This window comes from Staurois parvus, unplaced genomic scaffold, assembly GCF_062004578.1.
Source record: "Staurois parvus isolate SC_StPar_1 unplaced genomic scaffold, SC_StPar_1.0 ptg000983l, whole genome shotgun sequence".
Classification (NCBI taxonomy): domain Eukaryota; kingdom Metazoa; phylum Chordata; class Amphibia; order Anura; family Ranidae; genus Staurois; species Staurois parvus.
In genome coordinates, this window is record NW_028318779.1 from 1,240,370 (window position 1) to 1,255,171 (window position 14,802).

Genomic DNA, 14,802 nt, shown 5'->3' on the forward strand with positions numbered 1-14,802 from the left:
ATTGTTCGGTAGAAATATGAAAGCAAGTAAACAACAATTGGGCGCAACAGGAGAAAACAATGCTGTCAGACACACTGGGTGGTAAAGTCTAAGATGACCAAGGAAAGTCTAAGGAAAAGGAGAACAAGCGCCATCTAGGTGTAGTAATAAAAATAATGTTTTAATAATCTCAAAGTAATGCACTCACAAAAGGAAGATAAAAATGGACATATTTCGCAGTGTATATAGCTGTCATCAGTACCCGTCCCGGACCGCCAGATGGACGATTTTGAATTTTTAATGTTTGCCCACTCACAAAGAAATGATCAGTCTAAAAATTGAATGGTAGGTGTATTGTAACACCGAGAGACAGACTAGCAACAAAAAAATTCTAAAGAATTGCATGTCTAACAAATTATGCACTGATTTGCATGTTCATGAGGAAAATAAGTATTTGATACCCTATCATTCAGCAGGATTTCTGGCTACCAGGTGTCTTTCATACAGGTAAATACATCTTTAACCCCACACATGCTAAGGGTCCATACCTTCAAACTTTTTATCAAGTAGTGCCAAAACACTCCCACCCCTAACCACAAAAACCTCTCCCATGGTGAACTCAGAGCCTTAGATCTATCTTCCAACCACTACTTGATAATCAAAACTGCAGACAAGGGTGGTGGTATATTGTACAAAACAAAACTAATTATCTCTTAGAAGTACAACGGCTACTCTCCAATCCCCACATCTAAAAGTCATTGTCCAAGGACCCTTTGTCCTCTTTCCAGACTGAAGCTAAAGCTCTTGTCCATATAGCATATGATGCAAGAATCATCACCAAACAGTAATTGGCCTTTTTCAATAGGGAATATTATGCTACTCCTTACTTCTACCATCTACCCAAAATCCACAAAAATCCCACCAATCCCCCCAAAATGCCCCATTGTAGCATCCATGGACAGTATCACAAGCCCCTTCTCATTATACATAGATCAGTTTTTACAACCACTTGCTCAAAACCTCCCGCATACATTACATAGCCTTAACATCATACAGTTGGGAGACCTCATACTCTTGGGCATCTCTAGATGTTAGCTCCCTCTATACCTCCATCCCCCATGATATTGGTATTTGTGCAGTTAGACATTTCCTTACAGAAGATTCCTCATTTAACTCTAAACAGGATGAAATCATTGGGGAAGCCACTGAGTTTTGCTTAACTCATAATTGTTTGGAGTTTGATGGCCAGTTCTCTCTGCAAACTACAGGCACCGGCCATGGGGGCAAATTTTGCACCCAGTTACGCCAATCTTACCATGGAGTTCTGGGAGTCCCAATCCATATGGCGCAATAATTCTTACGCGCTCAATATCATCTTTTATGGCCTCTATATTGATGATATTATCGTCATTTGGGACGGCCCATAACCCCTATGGGATGATTTTGTCCATCTTTGCAATTTTAACCCCTTCGGCTTGGCATTCACCTCTGTCCACGACTCCTCCACTTTAGCCTTTCTAGATTTGGAACTGTATCATGATGGCAATAAGATCTGTACTAAGAACTACACCAAACCCACTGCAGGCAATTCTTTGCTGCACTACAACAGTTGTCATCATCCTAGATGGATTGCCAATATCCCCAAAAGTCAGTTCTGCCACCTTTGGCGTAATTGTACATTACAAACAGATTACATCACACAGTGTTCCCTATTAAAACAAACATTTTTGGACAATGGTTACCCATAACCCCTTATCAAGGATGCATACTCCCATTATCTTACCCATTGCCCAATTCTTTACAGTTCAAAAAGATGGAATACATCTTCCATAAACATTGGCCAATCCTTCTACAGGACCCTCACCTCAAGACTTCACGCACACAAAAACAAAGCATTTCCTACAGGAAAGCCCACAACATCAAAAGCTTAGTGGCCCACCGGTAAATACAAACCCAATGCCAACACTCCACATTCATCCTTATCTTTTTTTCCTAGAAGGGCATGTACCAGTGCCGCAAGTTGGCCTTCTTAACATGTAAGCATGTTCAACATGGCCAGAGAAACTTTACTATCAAAGGAAAGAACTATCCAATTAACAAATTTTTCAATCGTTCCTCTGACCATGTGGTCTACTGTCTGACTTGCCCATGTGGACTCATCTATGTCGCCAGAACTAAATGAACCCTCCGGAAAAGATCTGGGAGGCACCGACATTTGGTCGAAGAAGGTAACACAGCATGCCCAGACATTTTCTGGAATTTCATGGAAAATCCTCCACTGGACTCAAGGTATGGGTCATCGAATCCATTCCCAGAGCGATTCAAATGGCTCTGTCAAAGGGAAATGTTCTGGATTTACACTCTTCATACTTTGTCCCCGGAAGGCCTCAATGAAGACCTCGAAGTGAGTGCCCTCTTTCGCTAGGTTGCCTATTCTCCCCTGTCCCATTTTTTCCCCCAGCTGTCAATTTTTTTAACTTGTATGGAATATAAATATACATTATCTAATGTCTCCAACGATATCTGAACCTACTTACATTTTAATTTTCCATCCAGGCCAGTCCCTACACCATTCCACATGGGATCCATATGGTCTTTCCGTTAGATTCTCTAGTTTGTAAGTATCACATAAACGTGACATGCCTATAGACATTGACATCTCAGCACATCTGTATCCCATACTCCATACATATATGTACTGAGGTCCATGTATGAAGATCATATTTTCCACTTATGCATGTGTGTGTGTGCACCCATGTGTACTAGTTACACATGTCGTACCTAGCCCATATATGTATGTATGTGTGTATATGCATCATATATTGAGATCTATGTGTGCGATCATGTATAAATGTGTGTATACACTCATATGTATATTTTATCATTTATATTGTCCATGTTCTTAGATTCATCATCCTATAGTTCTTATATCTTATATTATATATTTTCTATACATTGTTAATTTTATGTTTTATTAGGGTATCCCCAGTTCAAGTTTACAGCAGGTTGGTTTGTCACTGTAGTCCCGCAACTGTTTGTACCACCTCCCTTAAATCCGCAAAGTATTATGGGGTTTATGACTTATGCATTTATTTACACATTGTATTACATTGGCACTTTTTACTCCCAATGTGGCTGTATTGTATTTTCCCTTTTGTTGCCCCATATGCCGTCCTGCCTTTTCTATGTGCCGCTTTTTTGCTAATAAATACCCCTTCCAAGATGGCGTCTCTATGGCCTGAAGAAGGAGCACATGCTCCGCAATGCATCGCCATTGTTGTTCGTCACGTCCTGTCGTGATGTCACTTCCACCGCTCAGCTGCGTTCCACGCCAATCGGGCAGCTCTGGGAGCCTCCAGAACAACACACCAGCGTGCCCACAGCCTTGTTCATCTAGCGGTCCGGGACCAGTACTGAAGACTGCTATATACACTGCGAGATATGCCCATTTATATCTTCCTATTGTGAGTGCATTACTTTGCGACTATTAAAATATTGTTTTTCTTACTACACCTAAATGGCACTTGTCCTTCTTTTCCCTCGGTAGAAATACGAGCTTGATGGTAAAGGACATTGTTCCAGATTTTTATCTGGTCCCACTGCAGCAGCAGTAATCTAGACATGTCCAACAACCCCTGACATTCCCATGAAGTTGGCTTATGCTGCTAGAAGAGGAATCGCTGTATTTGGGAAATGACAGAGTCCTTTTGCTGGAGGATGGCTCATTCAGCCAAGGTAACTTCAACCACCTCTGGCAAGGGGCTGCCTGTTGTCCCCAGGAAAAATGCTCAGAAGTGAACTGTGGGGGGCAACACTGTGGCCTTCCACTAGGACATAGGAGAGGTTGTCAGCATGACCATTGAGCTGCATTAGCTTATAATGTATTTTGTAGTTAAAATGGGTCAACTGAGCAACCCATCTTTGTTCCAGGGCCCCCAATTTCACAGACTCCAGTTAAGCGAGAAGGTTATTGTCAGTGTAGACCTCAATCTTAGCCCAATGAGATATTCAGCAAACTTTTTAGTGATAGCCCATATGAGGGCTAAAAGTTTCGGTTTAAACGAGCAACCCATCTTGCTCTTGTGCGGGTATAGTTCCCAGACCTTGCAGGATCCCATTGGTATATACCCAGAAGGGTTTTGAGTAGTCTCTATAGGCTAAGAGGGGAGCGGATGTCAGGCTTTGTTTCAGGATATCAAACGCTTGTTGTTAAGGCTCACGTCTTTGGGCCTGGAAAGAAGGTGAGGATCTCCTTTTTTGGTGAGGAGGCTGTCTGCTTAACAACTGAGTAAGAGGTGTGAAGATGTAGGTGAACTTAGGGATAGACCATCTATAATACCCCACTAACCATAACAAGGAATGCAGTTCTGTGAGTGTCTTTCGGGCATGCCACTCTTGGATTGCTTGAACCTTAGTAGGGTCTGGGGAGACTTCCCCAGCTTTCCATGATATTTCTCAAATACTGAATCTTCTGTCACATCGGGCTTCAGCTTCAAACCAATTTTGGGAAAGACGAGTAAACACCCAGGCTAGTGCTGAAAGTGGTCCCCGAAAGTCTTAGAAAAGCTAATAATGTCATCTACATAAATCAGCATAGTCTTAAAGTTGTGATCTCCCAGGCATCGCTCCATCATCCTTTGGAAGGTGCTGGGAGCTTGGTCAATCCAAAAGGCATGCAACTGAACTTGTTCAGTCCCAGTGGGGTCATAAAGGTTGTTTCAATGGTAGGTCCTGCTCTCTCACTGGGACTTACCATTAGCCATGTCCAAGGAGTTTGCAATAGCCCACACACAATCATAAACTACCGTCCTTTTTGCATACTAAGATAATGGGGGTCGGCCCATGGACTGTGGCTCTCTTTGATTAACCTTCTGTGCAGCATATTGCAAGTCAAGTCTTTTGACCTCTTGGCACAGGGCAGTTGGTATGTGCAGATACCTCTCCTGAATAGGTGGGGCACCCCCCATGTGTGTAGGATGGTCTATAACCTCAGTACATCTGTAATCTTTAGGACCAATTGCAAAGACAAATAGGTCTTTTCATTATAGAGATGTGATACCTTCGACACCCCTGAAGAAAGCGGTGTATATCTCTGAAACTCATCGGGTAAATGGAGGCACATCATTAAGTTTATGTTATTTAGAAAGCTTTGTCACCGCTCATGCTAATTTCTTTTTTGATTATATTTCTCGCACGATTCTCCCGTTCATTGATTAGAAATTTGTTAGTTTTTAAAAAAATTTCCAACATGCCCGGTCACTCAAATTCAATGGCCGAACGAAAATCGGCTAATGCTGGGGCCAGGGCACCGGGGGTAAACATATGGTGCAAAGGGAGGGTGAAGGGTGCAGCAATTACTGGAAACAATCCCCTGTATGTCTCTCCCCGCATTAGCTGAAAGCCAGCAGGAGAGAGAGGAGAGGAAGCCAGCTTTCAGATGCTGTAGAGAGAGCCATAAAGGGGATCAGTTCAAGTAACCGCCCCCCCCCACTGTGCCAATCACCCTCCCTTCCTGCCCACATCCAATTTACCCAGCTGCCTGGGTTCCCCTGTTGGCCTGGGCCCCGTTCAGAAGGACTGGTGGTACCCCCTTATCCACAGCCCTGCTTGAAGCTAACTAAGCTGTTGCAGGTGAGGAGTTTTTTCGCCAGCACGGGCTGTCCCGGTTTAGCACATGGCAGTGCTCTCCAATGATGTCATAAAATAAATATTTTAACAAAAATCCTATTTTTTTATTAAAACTGTATTCAAACTAAAAGCAAACTTTTTTTTTCATATTACAGCTTACCAATTCTTAAATGTGATGGCTGCATTGGTTTTCTTTTTTTAGGCTTTATTTCTTACATTTTCACATGGTAAACCTGGCAGTAAGTCTGTTTATTTTTCAAAAGAACAAGCTCCATTTTGGATGTATCAATTTAGAGGGATGAGAGAAACCATTTAATACTGACATGGGTGCTTACAATGATCAGCTTTCATGTATTAACATAAAACCTTTATCCCAAAATAAAAAAAGAAAAACTTAAAAAAACTGCTGTAACTGATTATAAAATCTGAGCTGGAGTTTGGCTTCAATGTGTTAGTGAATTTAAATCTGCTAGTACATTTACCTCTACCCACCCCCAGACTGACAATGCTGCTGTCTGCTTTGACCCTTGTGTTCCCCCATCCAGAGTGGGGGCGCTCTAATACAGAAGGTGTATTACTGGCCAGATCACCGGCTGAAAACAGGGAAAAAAAAGCCTTACATAAAAGAAAATTAATGCATTCACCACATCTAATGAATGGACAGCTGCAACATATTACATTTTTGGTTTTGGATTTAATACCTCTTTAATTCTAATTAATAGGATTTATTTAAAATGTATCCATCTTTTGCTTGTAGCATATTTATCTGTTTTCTCTATTTTAAATGAAGGTCGAATGTTGCCTTTTCAAATATGCAGGATGCTCAAAAATAATGGGGTGTACTTACTTTTTCCCATGACTGTACATTTTTACATGTGTACATGGGGCCCATAGTAATCTGAGATACATGCAGATCATTTTTAATACATGATTTTATCAGTTTACTCCATTTATACAGATATGTATAATATCAAATAGTTATGTCTAGCAAATATGTTATCCCCTCCAACTTTTTAAAAGTTACATCACAAAATCATAGTTTGCAACTTTCTATAGATATGCTTTTCTGTCCTCATTTCCCATGCATAACACACTTTGCTGCCACAAGCTGAAACAAATCTTACCTTACAAAAAATCTTGTGAATGTACTTAAGCCTTTCTCTGGTAGGCAGAAGCAAAGTGCATCTCTTAAACAATAAGCCTGTGGAGAGAAAGAGTGTGATGGTAAACTTAACATGTAAGTGCTGATTCTGTGGACTTCCAACACCTGATAAATATATTGGTATAAATGTTTGTGTGCCTGCTTGAGCACCTTCTAGGGAAATATACTGCACATTATGTAACAGAATCAGGCTCAGTTCACACTGATGCGATGCAGGAATGCACAGGAATCACTGCATTTCCTGCATCGCATTGCACTGCATAGTAATGCGCTGTGTTCATGCAATCTGCTGCAGGTGTCACATAAAAGTTAACGACGCATCAAAAGCAGGTTGCAGTGTTTGCGTGAATTGGATCACATAGGTATGAACATCCATGCGATCCGATTCCAGTGTGGCAAATAAAGGTGCCTGCACCTTCTTCATGTGGATGCTATGCGATTTGAGCCATGCAAAATGATGGGCTCAAATCACACTGCACAAAATCGCATGTGCTTAGCACAGGATTATGGTGCGATTCCTGTGTGAATCACATGTGATGTGACAGTGTGAACCAGGCCTTAAAGCAGTTCTAATAAAGGCTGAAGGTTTTTTTTTATCTTATTCATTCTTTGCAATTAAAGTTTTTTTCAGTCTGGAACAAAAAATGTAAAACTCAGCAATTCTGTAGCTGCTGAATTTTAATTAAAGCACACTTACCTGTCCAAGGATCCAGTGCCGTTGTGCTTTAAGGTAAAACACCTATAGTATGCAGCTCCCCCCTTATAATTAATAAAGCAGACTTGAATAAATAAATAAATAAAGTCAAATCAAAGTCCAAAATAGATTCCAAAATACTTGAAACAAATTCAAAGGCTCGGATCCTCAAAAAAGTCAATGATGGATTCCAGATATTCTTCACATACCTCAAACAGAATAAAACCCTAAGGTAAATAAAACCAGCATAGAATCCATAGTAGGAATGGAGCTTCATCCAAGTGACATCACCTTCTCTGAATACTTCCCACAGACCTCATAAACAGACCAGGGGTCAATATTGGAATCAAATAAGACACAATTTTATTGTAGCAACTTACATAAAAGAAAGATGAAATCAACATCCATACTGAGGGGAATGCACACAGCATCAATACTCGGCGGTAGCTCCAATGCAATGGACGTTCACATCTGAAGGAGAATCCTAAACCACCTCCTATGGTGGTAGATGGAAGTCCCGGGGATAGGAACAGCCGCGTGTACCAGAACCCAAAATGGCCGCTGAAGCACTTCCGGAAACGTCAGTGCGTCACTGTTAAATCTAAATTATGATTCGGCACTTATATTGATGACAAGCTTGCAAAATATTTGGTTTTTATGATTAGTCATAATTAATATTAATATGTGTGAATGGTCTTTGACAAATGGTAGTATTTACTATTCTTCAATTATAGCTGAGACCAAAAGATATACAAGTTAAGCTGAAATAGTATATACCAGTTGAAGGTTGAGTATGCTATATTTAGGCATAAAAGTATTTGGTAGTTATGTCAAGGTTATTAGAAGGGACTTACTATTACAGTACGTATTTTAATGGTATCTGTGTATATTTAGTATACGTTTCTAACATTGATACATTTACGTCATTAGCTTATAATATTGGTACATCAGCATACATATGTTCCTGTCCATCAAACATCATATGTATAGCATCTTTTCCTTATATGAAATGGCTTTGCTAAGCAGTAATACTTTCCATAGAAGGTATTAAGATCACTAACTATGACGTACATTTGCCTCTTAAAAGTCCATGAGACGACGGACATGGGACACTCACTCACACACTCTCTCTCACACACACACGTTATATGACTCTTGCATACACACGTCTGAGAAGCTGCAACAGGTGCATACTGAGATCACTTCCGGTTACAATTTAGTCACATCCGGCTTCTCCTTCTTCACAAAGTCATTGAGAAGGACAGCATGGAGTATCGCACATGGCAAGGACAGAACAGCCATGACAGATAATGGTGACTTTTTCTTTGAACTTTCGCTTGTCATTTTTACAATAGTTTTATCTACATGGAACTGTTCATAATACGCTTTACATTGTTTATTTGACACCATTGTGTGATAGAATAAAATCACACTTCATTTTTTATTTCAATGGCTCTTTCATTCATAATCGCCTCAAGACACTAGAAGAAGTATTATATGTGTCTAAAAATCCAACATTTTGGTGAGCCAGCCACCGCCGACCGTTTTTTCTACGGATTTCCCCATGCCTTGCTAAGGGGGAGAAAGCACAGATTGATCAAGTCTTGGGAAACACACGGTGAAAAAATCCTAGCAGAACAGGCGATTAAACAGACTTGGACGAGAATTCCAGTGACTGAGCCGGGTCAAACGAGAAAATCTTCTGATTACGGTGAGTAACAATTATGGAATTTATTGATGACTTAGTTAATGAAAGTAAGCTAGAGTTTAAAGATGTTTCTTTATATCCTGAAGACAGTCAGCTATGGCACTATATGTATAACGAATGTTTACATGCCAATATTCAGATAGATAAATCTAGATTTACTGTGCACAGACAACGTAAAAAGATATCTAACATCTTAAATTTAGTAAGAATATTCAACAAAATGATTTTGAATGTTGATTTATCTGTTAAAAAAGCTTGTACGTTAAAACAGACAGAATGTAGCACTGTACAGAATACAGAACAGCATGAAAATCTGTCTCAAGATGCTCCTAGTTGCCCAAACTGTGACATTTTTTGTAATTACATAGAGAATCTTGAGGAACAAATTGACTCAGAGACAAATCTTTTGTTAAGACTGCAGAATGACAGTAAACAGGTTGCCATGATAAACACAGATGACAAACAGAGTGATTCAAAATCAGAGCCACGGCTGTCCGATATCTCTGAAAGTTCGGATATTGACTCTGATGACGAAACACAAATTAAACATAAAGAATTGTTATGTAAAACTGCAAAACTTAAGTTGCAAATACATAATCAATTAATGAAAGTTTTAAAAGACATCCCTGCTTATGATCCAGATAAAGATATTTATAGCAACATGGAAATATATGAAATGCATGTCAAATGCCATCAGATTTCAGATCATGACATAAATTATTTATTTCCGATGTGGCTACCAATTAAATTTATGTCTCGCATTAAAAATTCTGTTGTTAACGATAAAGATCAGAAAAAACATAATGATGCGACAGACAGACTGCGACAATTGCTGTTATGTTCAACAGGTGAAGACGTACCTTCTGTAGAAATGCTAGAATTACTTCAGACACTGCTGACAAAGACCCTTTTGAGTTTAAAAACAAGTTTTCCAAAGCATATAAAATTATATTTGGAGTAGAAAATGAGGAAGACTCAGCTATGATCAAAGCTTTTGTAAAGAAATTCACGTATTTAGACCCAGTAACCATTGTCATAGCAGAGGAAAAACAAAATTTGAATGATATAGTAAGTTTCATTGACAAAATTCGAAGAAAATTGAAAAATAGCAATATCACTTATGAGGTAGCTGCGCTTCAAAGTGACAAAAATAGTCTGACTACAGTTATGCCAGGAACTACAGGTCCCAGTAAGAATGACAACGACAGATGCAAGCAAATGAGCCATAATGAGGATACCATATGTTTTCACTGTCATAAACAAGGTCATATCAGACGCCATTGTTGGAAGTTTAAATTTTACTCACAAATAAAGAAACTGGAAATAAAAAGTGAAAAAGCAGCTTTTGTACAACCTGCTGTGTTGTGTAATGATAAAAATTTAACTGAATTGCCTTATGCTTCAACAGTTAAACAAATTCACACTTTGACTAGAAACAACTGTTCTGACAACAGGGTGAGAAGGGCTGTCACTGACAGAAATGGTTTATTACCAGTTCCAAAAATAGAATCACGTCCACATTCATCCCCGATATCGTTAGAATTTGTCGCTCCAATTGTATTGGATGACAATGGAAGGCCTTTTATAGACGGTTTACTAAATGGTAAAAAGATCAAATTCCTAATTGACAGCGGATCTGAGATTAATCTGACCAGAGAAAACGTACCTGTGAAACCAAATTCACCCATGTGTACAATAAAAGGTTTTAATAATACAGGTCATTCCACTGCTAGACAGGTGCCTAATGTAACATTTGAAATACCTGGGCTAGTGAAAACTAACATTGATATTTGGTATAGTAATGCCACTGAGAATATTCTTGGCATTGATTTTTATCAATAAGCAAAAGTGGATTATTGATATTATGACTAAAGTTATTTGGAGGAATCCTTCTAGGCCCAAATCAATGTTAATGGATCCTTCTATATACAGTGATGTTGGTTTCAACTCTAAAATGTCTATAGCACAAAAATGGCCTGATACTGATGGTAATTCTGCTTTACAATAATTGGTACAACGTTTTCCAAGTTTGTGGTCAAAGTTTAAAAATGACATAGGAACATTGAAAGATACAGAATTGAATATTGAGGGAAAAGATCCCATACCCCTTAATCAATATGAATTACCACGAGAATCAATAGGACCACTTTCTGCCATTATTCAAGAGTTTGTACAACTTGGCATTTTAAAGAAAACACAATCAGTAGTAAATAACTGTATTTGGCCTATCAAAAATGCTGACAATTCATATTCTTTGTCAGTTGATTTCAGGACACTGAATAAACATATTACAAATAACAAAGCAGTTGTTCCTGATCATTCTAATATCAAATTACATTTAAAGGCCGAATCCAAAGTGTTTTCTGTTTTGGAAATCGATAACAGTCATTTTTCGATCCCCATAGCTAAAAGTTGTCAATACAAGCTAGCTTTTAAGTTTCAGAAAGAGACCTATGCATTCACTCGATTAGTAGCTGGTTTAGACATCAGTGATGGTATAGTCCATGAGTCCATAGAAAAAATTCTATCACAATTTTCAAGGCCAGAATGCATTTTTCAGCATGTAAATACAATTATGCTAAGTACGCAGAATGTTAACGAACATATTACTCTTTTGTCTGAGTTATTTATGTTGTTACAGGATGTAGGCCTAAAATTAAACCCAGACAGAGTTCAGTTGATGAAAAGTCAGGTGAAATGCTTTCACATGCAGATCAGTCAAGGAAAAAGACAAATATTACATGAAACAGTCAGAGCTATCACTGCCTTTCCAGTTCCTACAACACATAAAGCATTGCAACAATTTTTGAAAAACATAAATCATTGCAAAGAGTTTATACATGGTTTCGCAGAGAAAGTTAAGCCATTACATCATCTTTTGAAGAGTAAAGATAACTTAGTTGACCAATGGGGTCCAAATGAGAATAATGCTTTAAAAGTGTTGAAAAAGGATTTGCAGAATGCGCCAGCATTAAGTACAATTGAGGTTTGTTCCAATGCTCCTTTTGTTGTGAAAACTCATGTATCTGATAATGCAATTTCAGTAACTTTGTCTCAATTAAAAGAAGGTAATGAGAGACTAATTAGTTACTTCTCCAGAAATTTATCACCATTGGAAAGAACTTTTACATCAGAGGCACAACAACTGTTGAGTTTCTTTTATGCAATCAAAGCTTCACAAAGCACAGTAAAGTCACATAGTATCATATTACAGTCTCCTGACAGTTCACTAAGAAGAATTCTTGAGGAAGATACATTCAGAGAATGCCGTGAAAAGTATCCTCAGTGGATAAGAGCACTGTTAGCCAAACACATTGTGATAGGTACAGCTGTATCAGACAAGTCTCTACCTCACATTCACAGCAACACATGCATTACTGAAGAACACTCTAACACCAGAATAATGACATCAGCACAGAAAACAGTTACGCATATTTCTAATATTATAGGGATGAGAACAAAGGCATAAACCTTTGTCATCTCTGGGGTGATACAAAACCTTTCTTTGTTTAATAAAACAGGGTTTTGCGGTCATGACCTATGATGAAATATTGCGTCCTGTCATACCTAAATAACACACTACTTTTGTATTCTAGTTTAGGTAATTTCAGACAGGATTAGGACAGTATTTTGATTGATATATAGAGGTTTTCTGTAAAAGGAAATAGGAAGTAATGTTACTTCACAATATGTGTTTCAAACTCATACACTGATTGTTTCATAATCTTTCATATTTGTTGAAAAAGGTGCAAGACTAATGCAATGTTTGTGCCAAAGTAATGATACTGCATTTCTTTACAGAAATGACATCTAAAATCAAACATGAAGCGTAACAATCTCCTACAAGCCAACGTGAAGGAATTTGAACGTTAGAGATCTTGATATGGAAGAAGATTGAACAAGAGCTTAATACTTCACACTTGTGACTGATTTATCGCTTTCAACAAAAATGTTTCTACTTTACAGAACTTAAAGAAGATATTGTATAGACATTGCATGAAGAAAAGATTCATCAAGAGGAAATCTATTTATTAGTGATAAAACAATTTATTATTGAAAATATTGTTACAGGTCACATATACATTTTAATGATCCTTTTATTCCGATACTTACATCCATATTGGGATAATATTATTATTATTTTTTATTTTTTACATATTCATATACGGAATATTTTTTGGTTAAAACTTCATAGAGTTATTCCAGTTATTAGAATATCTTTTGTTAAAAGATTCAAGAAACATATTGCTCTTATAGGAGCAATATAAACTTATGACGCATTGTAGAATGGAAAGTATATTTCCGGAGCGTTAAAATATTATACAAATATGGAAATATACTACATTAATTATTATTACATCATTTAATTATTTTTATTATTATTATTATTATTATTACTATATTATCATATATCAATTAACATTATGATTAAGAATTTTTAGGAAGAGAAACTGAAAGATTAGGTATAGAGTTTTGAAGAAAAGTTATTTTTGATTGGTCCAGTTATAAAGAATATATACGATCATTTGGTATAAGACGGTGTGTATGGGACATGAATGAAGTGTGCATTGATTAAGCATTAATTTTGAACTAATCATAATAAGGGGGACATGTTAAATCTAAATTATGATTCGGCACTTATATTGATGACAAGCTTGCAAAATATTTGGTTTTTATGATTAGTCATAATTAATATTAATATGTGTGAATGGTCTTTGACAAATGGTAGTATTTACTATTCTTCAATTATAGCTGAGACCAAAAGATATACAAGTTAAGCTGAAATAGTATATACCAGTTGAAGGTTGAGTATGCTATATTTAGGCATAAAAGTATTTGGTAGTTATGTCAAGGTTATTAGAAGGGACTTACTATTACAGTACGTATTTTAATGGTATCTGTGTATATTTAGTATACGTTTCTAACATTGATACATTTACGTCATTAGCTTATAATATTGGTACATCAGCATACATATGTTCCTGTCCATCAAACATCATATGTATAGCATCTTTTCCTTATATGAAATGGCTTTGCTAAGCAGTAATACTTTCCATAGAAGGTATTAAGATCACTAACTATGACGTACATTTGCCTCTTAAAAGTCCATGAGACGACGGACATGGGACACTCACTCACACACTCTCTCTCACACACACACGTTATATGACTCTTGCATACACACGTCTGAGAAGCTGCAACAGGTGCATACTGAGATCACTTCCGGTTACAATTTAGTCACATCCAGCTTCTCCTTCTTCACAAAGTCATTGAGAAGGACAGCATGGAGTATCGCACATGGCAAGGACAGAACAGCCATGACAGATAATGGTGACTTTTTCTTTGAACTTTCGCTTGTCATTTTTACAATAGTTTTATCTACATGGAACTGTTCATAATACGCTTTACATTGTTTATTTGACACCATTGTGTGATAGAATAAAATCACACTTCATTTTTTATTTCAATGGCTCTTTCATTCATAATCGCCTCAAGACACTAGAAGAAGTATTATATGTGTCTAAAAATCCAACAGTCACTATGTCACGTGCCCCGGACGCGTTTCGTCACATCCGGACTTTTTCAACAGGGATACGGACGTATGTACTCATAGACTTTAAATACCGGCTA

General features: G+C 37.7%; 1 protein-coding gene and 1 long non-coding RNA gene across 2 annotated transcripts in view; one reads left to right on the forward strand and one right to left on the reverse strand.

The window, feature by feature from the left end:
* Nucleotides 1-14,802, reverse strand: part of FBXO47 (F-box protein 47) — a 422,258-nt gene that overhangs the window by 326,666 nt on the left and 80,790 nt on the right. The window contains exon 3 of the mRNA XM_089657332.1: nucleotides 6,732-6,808. Within this exon, the coding sequence (XP_089513458.1) occupies nucleotides 6,732-6,808 (77 nt within the window). The remainder of the gene's footprint in view (nucleotides 1-6,731; nucleotides 6,809-14,802) is intronic.
* Nucleotides 8,064-14,633, forward strand: LOC149441451 (uncharacterized). The gene is made up of 2 exons (XR_016307372.1): nucleotides 8,064-9,174; nucleotides 12,973-14,633. It is a non-coding gene; the product is annotated as an uncharacterized LOC149441451 (long non-coding RNA).